The sequence below is a fragment of the Littorina saxatilis genome, linkage group LG8 (genome assembly GCF_037325665.1).
Source record: "Littorina saxatilis isolate snail1 linkage group LG8, US_GU_Lsax_2.0, whole genome shotgun sequence".
NCBI classification, from domain to species: Eukaryota; Metazoa; Mollusca; class Gastropoda; order Littorinimorpha; family Littorinidae; genus Littorina; species Littorina saxatilis.
This window is the reverse complement of record NC_090252.1, coordinates 8,590,500-8,600,000: the sequence shown is the minus strand read 5'-3', so window position 1 is coordinate 8,600,000 and position 9,501 is coordinate 8,590,500. Positions and strand designations below refer to the sequence as shown.

Sequence of the window (9,501 nt, the reverse complement as noted above, 5' to 3'; positions counted from 1 at the left end):
CAAGGCAAACCGTGTCCAAATCAGCAAAATCAGCTGTACCATTCACATCCCGATTGAATTCCTTCAGAAGGGCAGTCAGTGTTTCAACTTCTTTGTCGATATATTTCTCTGGGGGACGTGTTGAACTGCCAAATATTAGATTGTTTTCAATGTCAGTAACGACGGCCGCCATGTTTTTTCGTCATCAATACTATTCATCTTTTCCACTAAGGAAGAGCGTTTTATTGTGTCTTAAAACCGACTTCTCGGGAAAGTGATCAATCGAATTTTATGGTCCACAAAATCTTGCTTCATATTTTATTTAAGGACTACTTTTATTTGCCTTTATTTTTATGGCGCACATTTTGTGCCCCACATTTTGTTTTGGCCTTCATTTTGTGGTCCACAAACAGGAAATGTGCCCCACAAATTTGTGGGCTTATTTGTTGGATTAATGACATCGAATGCCAAGGATAGTTGATCTTCTTTCAAAACGTTTTCCCTTCATCTGTTTTTATATTTAGTCAAGTTTTGACTAAATACTTTAACGTAGAGGGGGAATCGAGACGAGGGTCGTGGTGTATGTGTGTGTGTGTGTGTGTGTGTGTGTGTGTGTGTGTGTGTGTGTGTGTGTGTGTGTGTGTGTGTGTGTGTGTGTAGAGCGATTCAGCCTAAACTACTGGACCGATCTTTATGAAATTTGACATGAGAGTTCATGGGTATGAAATCCCCATACGTGTTTTTCATTTTTTCAATAAATGTCTTTGATGACGTCATATCCGGCTTTTCGTGAAAGTTGAGGCGGCACTGTCACGCTCTCATTTTTCAACCAAATTGGTTGAAATTTTGGTCAAGTAATCTTCGACGAAGGCCGGGGTTTGGTATTGCATTTCAGCTTGGTGGCTTAAAAACTAATGAGTGAGTTTGGTCATTAAAAATCTGAAAAATGTAAAAAAAAATATTTTTTTTATAGAACGATCCAAATTTACGTTTATCTTATTCTTTATTATTTTCTGATTCCAAAAACATATAAATATGTTATATTTGGATTAAAAACAAGCTCTGAAAATTAAAAATATAAAAATTATTATCAAAATTAAATTGTCCAAATCAATTTAAAAACACCTTCATCTTATTCCTTGTCGGTTCCTGATTCCAAAAACATATAGATATGATATGTTTGGATTAAAAACACGCTCAGAAAGTTAAAACGAAGAGAGGTACAGAAAAGCGTGCTATCCTTCTCAGCGCAAGTACTACCCCGCTCTTCTTGTCAATTTCACTGCCTTTGCCGTGCGCGGTGGACTGACGATGCTACGAGTATACGGTCTTGCTGCGTTGCATTGCGTTCAGTTTGATTCTGTGAGTTCGACAGCTACTTGACTAAATGTTGTATTTTCGCCTTATGCGACTTGTTATATTTAGTCAAGTTTTGACTAAATATTTTAACATCGAGGGGGAATCGAAACGAGGGTCGTGGTGTATGTGCGTGTGTGTGTGTGTGTGTGTGTGTGTGTGTGTGTGTGTGTGTGTGTGTGTGTGTGTGTGTGTCTGTGTGTCTGTGTCTGTGTGTCTGTGTGTGTGTGTGTGTGTGTAGAGCGATTCAGACTAAACTACTGGACCGATCTTTATGAAATTTGACATGAGAGTTCCTGGGTATGAAATCCCCATACGTTTTTTTCATTTTTTTGATAAATGTCTTTGATGACGTCATATCCGGCTTTTCGTGAAAGTTGAGGCGGCACTGTCACGCCCTCATTTTTCAACCAAATTGGTTGAAATTTTGGTCAAGTAATCTTCGACGAAGCCCGGACTTCGGTATTGCATTTCAGCTTGGTGGCTTAAAAATTAATTAATGACTTTGGTCATTAAAAATCGGAAAATTGTAAAAAAAAATAAAAATTTATAAAACGATCCAAATTTACGTTTATCTTATTCTCCATCATTTGCTGATTCCAAAAACATATAAATATGTTATATTCGGATTAAAAACAAGCTCTGAAAATTAAATATATAAAAATTATCATCAATGTTTTTTTCGAAATCAATTTAAAAAAACTTTTATCTTATTCCTTGTCGGTTCCTGATTCCAAAAACATATAGATATGATATGTTTGGATTAAAAACACGCTCAGAAAGTTAAAACGAAGAGAGGTACAGAAAAGCGTGCTATCCTTCTCAGCGCAAGTACTACCCCGCTCTTCTTGTCAATTTCATTGCCTTTGCCGTGCGCAGTGGACTGACGATGCTACAGTCTTGCTGCGTTGCATTGCGTCCAGTTTCATTCTGTGAGTTCGACAGCTACTTGACTAAATATAGTATTTTCGCCTTACGCGACTTGTTTTTATATTTAGTCAAGTTTTGACTAAATATTTTAACATCGAGGGGGAATCGAAACGAGGGTCGTGGTGTATGTGCGTGTGTGTGTGTGTGCGTGTGCGTGTCTGTGTGTGTGTGTAGAACGATTCAGACTAAACTACTGGACCGATCTTTATGAAATTTGACATGAGAGTTCCTGGGTATGAAATCCCCATACGTTTTTTTCATTTGTTTGATAAATGTCTTTGATGACGTCATATCCGGCTTTTCGTGAAAATTGAGGCGGCACTGTCACGCCCTCATTTTTCAACCAAATTGGTTGAAATTTTGGTCAAGTGATCTTCGACAAAGCCCGGACTTCGGTATTGCATTTCAGCTTGGTGGCTTAAAAATTAATTAATGACTTTGGTCATTAAAAATCTGAAAATTGTAAAAAAAAATAAAAATTTATAAAACGATCCAAATTTACGTTTATCTTATTCTCCATCATTTGCTGATTCCAAAAACATATAAATATGTTATATTTGGATTAAAAACAAGCTCTGAAAATTAAATATATAAAAATTATTATCAAAATTAAATTGTCCAAATCAATTTAAAAACACTTTCATCTTATTCCTTGTCGGTTCCTGATTCCAAAAACATATAGATATGATATGTTTGGATTAAAAACACGCTCAGAAAGTTAAAACAAAGAGAGGTACAGAAAAGCGTGCTATCTTTCTTAGCGCAACTACTACCCCGCTCTTCTTGTCAATTTCACTGCCTTTGCCATGAGCGGTGGACTGACGATGCTACGAGTATACGGTCTTGCTGAAAAATGGCATTGCGTTCAGTTTCATTCTGTGAGTTCGACAGCTACTTGACTAAATGTTGTATTTTCGCCTTACGCGACTTGTTTCTTTTAGCTTCAGAACTCACTGCATACAACGTGGCTTTACGAAAAGAAGCGACCTATATATCCATATCCAGCGGACAGCTGCATCGGTATACCGAGACCCTGCCAGATCTAACATACATCGTGAAAGGTCGTTGTGCGATATTAGAACCCCGACACCATGGAAGAGGTGTCGTCAATTTTTTCCTCATCACCTTGGCGACACAACCGAGCGTCAATTACAGAGTCTATGGCGTTTCGATAACTAAAGGTACGGTACTTTTTTTTTGCTTCGTGCAGGATCCCTTTCTCCTGCCTCCTCTGAAGCAAATGTTTTCAACAATGCCCCTGTCAGCAAAACTATTAAGTTCTTCTCTTTTATCTTATCTTATCTTGTCTCGTCTCGTCTCGTCTCGTCTCGTCTTATTTGCTTCTCATTTAAAATGATGACATTGTTGTTGTTGTTACATTTGACTTATTCCTGTAAACTCCCTGTGGAGCATAGGGCCGTTACATTTAGTCAAGTTTTGTGTGTGTGTGTGTGTGTGTGTGTGTGTGTGTGTGTGTGTGTGTGTGTGTGTGTGTGTGTGTCGCGTGAAGCGATATAAACACATTTAGTCAAGCTGTAGGTATCAAACTAAAAGATAATCACCAAAAACCAGTCATCGCCGAGACTGCATTCGGATAGTCTCGGCTAAACTTCCCCGAATACCGAGACGGGTCACGCTCGTCTACACAAATCATGCGAACATTATACTCGACCTATTTTCTTTAATTCTGAGCGCGTTTTACAAGTAAACATAACATCTATATATTTTTGAATTCAGCAGAAAACGAGGAATACAATGCAATGATTTTTTAATCTGTAAGTGGAACATCGTTTTTAATGACAACTTTAATGAGCAAACTAATTAAATTATTGTTAAGCTTCTGAGCTGAAATGCAATACCAAAGTCCGGACTGAGTCAAAATTTCAATCAATTTGGTTAAACAATGAGGGCGTGACAGTGCCGCTTCAACAATCATAAAAAGCCGGATATGACGTCATCAAAGTCGTTTATCGAAAAAATGAAAAAACATGTGGGGATATTATACCCAGGAACTCTCATGTCAAGTTTCATGAAGATCGGTCCAGTAGTTTTGTCTGAATCGCTCTACACACACACACACACACACACACACACACACACACACACACATACACACACACACAACCACACAACCACACACACACACACACACACACACACACACACACACACACACACACCATTGAAAAAGTATGTGAGAGATGATGATGATGATGATGATGATGATGATGATGATGGAACTTTATTTTTCAAGGATAGAGGTTTAAGGCAACGCCTTTTCTTACAACCGGTCCTTACTTCTAATACAAATGTCTAATAAATGATAAACAAGTAAAGCAACATGACAAATAAACAAAGTAAACGAACGAACTAGCAAACAATCGACAAGTAAGCAAACAAGCAAATAAACATAAACAACAAAATGACAAAGTAAGCAACATACAAATCAAAAGCGAAACATACAACATGTTAATTGAGGTTACACATGTAAAGTGATCGACGGTAAAATTCACACGATACCAACGTTTACACTAATGCTAATAATAATTATATGGTGTAGATGATGATGATGATGAAGATGTTGTTGATGATGATGATGATGATGATGATGATGATCAAGTGATGATGATGATGATGATGATGATGATGATGATGATGATGATGATGATGATGATGATGATGATGATGTTGATGATGATGATGGAAAATCGCAACATAAATTCCACATAATACGTATAATAAAGAACATAGTTGTGTAATTCATAAAGCTTTGCCAATTGTTGACAACTACTTGCACGTGTTAAGACTAGTATAGCCATCTAGGTAGACATAAAATGATTATGCAGAGCTTGTTTCAAACTCTTTAGTGAGTTTAATGATCTTATTACAGACGGAATGGAGTTCCACACCATAGCGCCAGGGGAGGCTTGACTAGTTTTGAACAAAGATAAAGAGAAAGACAGAGAGAGACACCCGCACAACACATACACGCGCGGGCACGGTTACGTTTTAATGCAAATGATTTCACTAGACATTTTTAATTTCAGACTTCCTCAAGATACACTTATCTCTATTTTAGGACATGGCAGATGATAAACACTTTAAAACATATCACTCAACATACATATTTTTCCGAGCACGATTGCTTTTACCTCTTCTGGTGCCATTTTTCAACATGGGGGTAATGGTACGTTTTGCAGACCTGTGCAAAAATGTGACGATCAATTGGTTTTTTGTTGAGATGTGATTTTAGGGATCCTGCTCGGCATTGTGTTAGGTTTGGGTTGAAATCCTATGGATGTCTCTGGAAATATCTTCATGCGAATTGAGAAATTGATCTAATTTTTGCTTACGAAAACGTGACGTAACTACGCTATTCCCAGCCATATCGGAAAGGCACGTTACAATAATTCAAATAGAAACACATCATAACTTGACTAAATGTTTGTGTGTCACTTTACGCGACTTGTTTTTATGTCTGATGGTATTTCTTATGTTTCACTTTTTAGACAACCGAGCAAGGGATCCTGACTACATTATATACACTATTTATGTCTGATGGTATTTCTGATGTTTCACTTTTCAGACAACCAAGCAAGGAATCATAGCGAAATTATATACACTATTTATGTCTGATGGTATTTCTCATATTTCACTTTTCAGACAACCGAGCAAGGGATCCTGACTACATTATCTACACTATTTATGTCTGATGGTATTTCTGATGTTTCACTTTTCAGACAACCGAGCAAGGGATCCTGACTACATTATCTACACTATTTATGTCTGATGGTATTTTTGATGTTTCACTTTTCAGACAACCGAGCAAGGGATCCTGACTACATTATCTACACTACAGTGGTCGCCGCTTAATAAAGCCACTTCTGGACCGACAAAAAATGGCTTTAATAAGCGGCGGATTTATTAACCGGCGGTCCAGGATTACGTCATTTTCGAAAAAAAAAAATCTTTTCTTTCGTCATTTACACTTGTTTGAATCTAAACAAAACTTCACGAAGGATGTTGAACTTTTGTTTTAATTATGTACATGTACGTGTACTTTGATCACTTCGGTACATCAATAATTTCACTGTCACCGTCACGAATCATTACTCGGCAGAGAAGAACGATTTTATGAGTGTTTGTTTGTTGGTCGTCTTCCACATCAGAACAAGATAATGTGAGTTTTAGTCACAAACTACGTGATTTCTCTGAGAAAACTGGCTTTAATAAGCGGCGGGTTGGTTTTATTAACCGGCTTTTTCTAATACATAAGATATAGTGATAAATCCGGACCGTCTGAAATCGGCTTTTATAAGCGGCTGGCTCTATTAACCGCGGTTTTATTAAGCGGCGTCCACTGTATTTATGTCTGATGGTATTTCTCATATTTCACTTTCCAGACAACCGAGCAAGGGATCCTGACTACATTATCTACACTATTTATGTCGGCGGTAATGGTCTGAACAAGACAATCCCAACTGAAGCAACACTTTGTGCGAGTAACCAGAGGTTTTCCCAGACAAGGCTAGTACGATGTGAACGTCTGACAGTCGGATCCTATGTCCGTATTGACGTAGCTGGTTTATCACGCGCCCCCTTTGTGTTTTGCAACGTCCAGGTGTACGGAAGACTGTACGGTAATTGAGCAATTATTTCACTGAAATGTATATGTAGTGTCTAAATAGCCATTTGGGGGAAAGTGCCTTGGGAATTTTAATTAAAGCGTATAATATTTAAGGAGCCATTTGGGGAAAGTTTCTTGTGATTTTTTGACCAACCTGAGTAATCGGTGTCTTTGTTCTAAAGCAGTACGGTATGAAAAAAAAATTAACATTGAGGTTTTATCGGAAGAATTTCAAACTGACGCTTTGAAACTTTGCATACTTCTAGGGTTTGATGATCTGCTGACGTGACCTCAGTGTAGTTGACCATTGTCACATTTATGGTGTCACTGCGGGGTCATGTTCGATTCATAAAAACTTAACGTTGACGTTTTTTCGATTGTTTTAGAAGCTCAACTGTGCACACTTCTAGGTATTATTAATTTCCTGACTTGACCCCAGTTTGATTCGTCCTCGTCAAATGTTGGCGTCTCAGCGGGGTCATGTTCAATTCATAAAAACCTAACGTTGACATTATCTCAGTCGTGTTTGAAGGTGAAACTTTGAAACTGTCCACACTTCAATAATTTAATGATCTGCCCACATGACCTTCATTTTGGGGTCACAGCGGGCTCATGTTCACTTTCTGGTTGGACGCATTCGTCGAGGCAGACAAAATCCGTTGGATGCAGGAATTCACATCTGTAATCTACCGAATTCAATCATGCTCATCCCACGCTAGTTAGGGCTAAAACTCTTTGCACGGCGTAAACAAACACGCTGGCTGTTAGAGTATATATATACACTGTCTTGAAACACAACCCAACACATCATGTTTGATTTGAATATCCAACACTAACTCTGGGACACGTTTGGTGTAGTTCATTAGCTCTCGGGTCTTCTTCTTCTTTCTTCTTTCTTTCTTCTTCTTTCTTCTTCTTTCTTCTTCTTTCTTCTTCTTCTTCTTCTTCTTCTTCTTCTTCTTCTTCTTCTTCTTCTTCTTCTTCTTCTTCTTCTTTCTTCTTTCTTCTTCTTCTTCTTCTTCTTCTTCTTCTTCTTCTTCTTCTTCTTCTTCTTCTTCTTCTTCTTCTTCTTCTTCTTCAGCGTTCAAGAATTGTCTGGTTACGTGTGAGCTCGTTTGCCCATTTGGGTTCCCCAAACTATACTCTGAGAGCATAGTCAGCTTCCCTCAGCTTTCGTTGAGTGGGCATGCTGGGTATTTTCGTGTTTCCGTAACCCTCCGAACTCCGAAATGGATTACAGGATCTTTTCCGTGCGCAGTTGGTCTTGTGCTTGCGTGTACACACGAAGGGGGTTAAGTCACTAGCAGGTCTGCACATAAGTTGACCTGGGAGATCGAAAAAATCTCCACTCTTAACCCACCAGGCGGCAGCGACCGGGATTCGAACACACGACCTCCCAATTAGGAGGCCGACGTCTTACCGCCACGCCTCTGCGCCCGTCGGGGCTATTTCAAACCTGTATTTTTGCAAAAACGATGCAATACTCGCTCCCCTCAGAGGCGAAAAGTAGGACAGAAATCTGTGACCCTCCACCACGAAATGAGTCGCATGTCACCTTGCGCGGTTCTGCGCTAGGCTTAATATAAGTCCGGGGAGTAGCTAGATTTAGAGACAAGAAAAAAGCCCACCACTTTCTCTTCACCACCTCATTTTCTCGTGCCTGCTGGGATGCGCGTGCACAACGAAACTCAACAGTGCATGTTAAAAAGTGTCGCGGTTTAGACTGACGCCAGCAGAGAAGTTCTGTTCGCAGAAGAAGCGCGATGTGCGATGTGTGTTATGTGCGATTAATTTGCAACCCGAAGCTCTACTCATACAATTTATAACTGTTCAAAGTGAGACAGTTCACAAATTAAGGTCTGCCCTATACATTTAAGTATTCTACTGATATTAGGGAAGAAATAGAACTCTAAAGTCGTGAAGCGGCAACCGGCTCCGGGCCGCCATCTTTGATTTTCCCAAGCGCAACCTAGGCAAATGTATGCTACAGAAATGCAGTGAAAGATCGACTTTAGCGTCCACTCCAGACCTTAAACTAGGAAGATATGAACAGTTAAATAACGATCATGTAACCTATATCCAATAAACTAAAGGTTTCCATGCAGAAATAATCAAAACATGACTACAAAGTCAACGAAAGTAGATTCGTAGAATCGCCCAAATCAACGAAAGTCGTTTGTGTTTTTGGTGTGAAATTCGTTTCACCGCCAACCGGAAGTGACGTGTACGCAACATTTGTGATGTAGCACTTCCTTATATGGCACGAAACGAATGTGGTTGGTTGAATAAAGCCTGTACTAAATAAGCCAAGTAGTGTCTGGTAACAGTGTCAGGGTCACCTTAGTCACAGGCTTATAACTCAAACAGTTTTTGCTCTTTTCTAAAACGGTTTTCACCACTGGATAGAGCATAAACAACTCTTTAGGAAAATTTAAAAATATGAAAATCATGCAAAGGTGACATGCGACTCATTTCGTGGTAGAGGGTCACATTTAACAAAAACAGCTTGGTGTGGAATAAGGATAGTCTCAAAAGATTTCCCGAACACAGCCGTTTCAAAATTGACTTACTAATCGCTCAAACACAAGCAAATTTACACAAGTGGTTAT

General features: G+C 38.9%; 1 protein-coding gene across 1 annotated transcript in view; it reads left to right on the top strand.

Moving 5' to 3' along the window:
- The window catches only part of LOC138972712 (uncharacterized), a 320,338-nt gene that overhangs the window by 264,580 nt on the left and 46,257 nt on the right, over positions 1-9,501 (top strand). The window contains exons 12-13 of the mRNA XM_070345367.1: positions 3,207-3,446; positions 6,669-6,905. Of these exons, the coding sequence (XP_070201468.1) occupies positions 3,207-3,446; positions 6,669-6,905 (477 nt within the window). The remainder of the gene's footprint in view (positions 1-3,206; positions 3,447-6,668; positions 6,906-9,501) is intronic.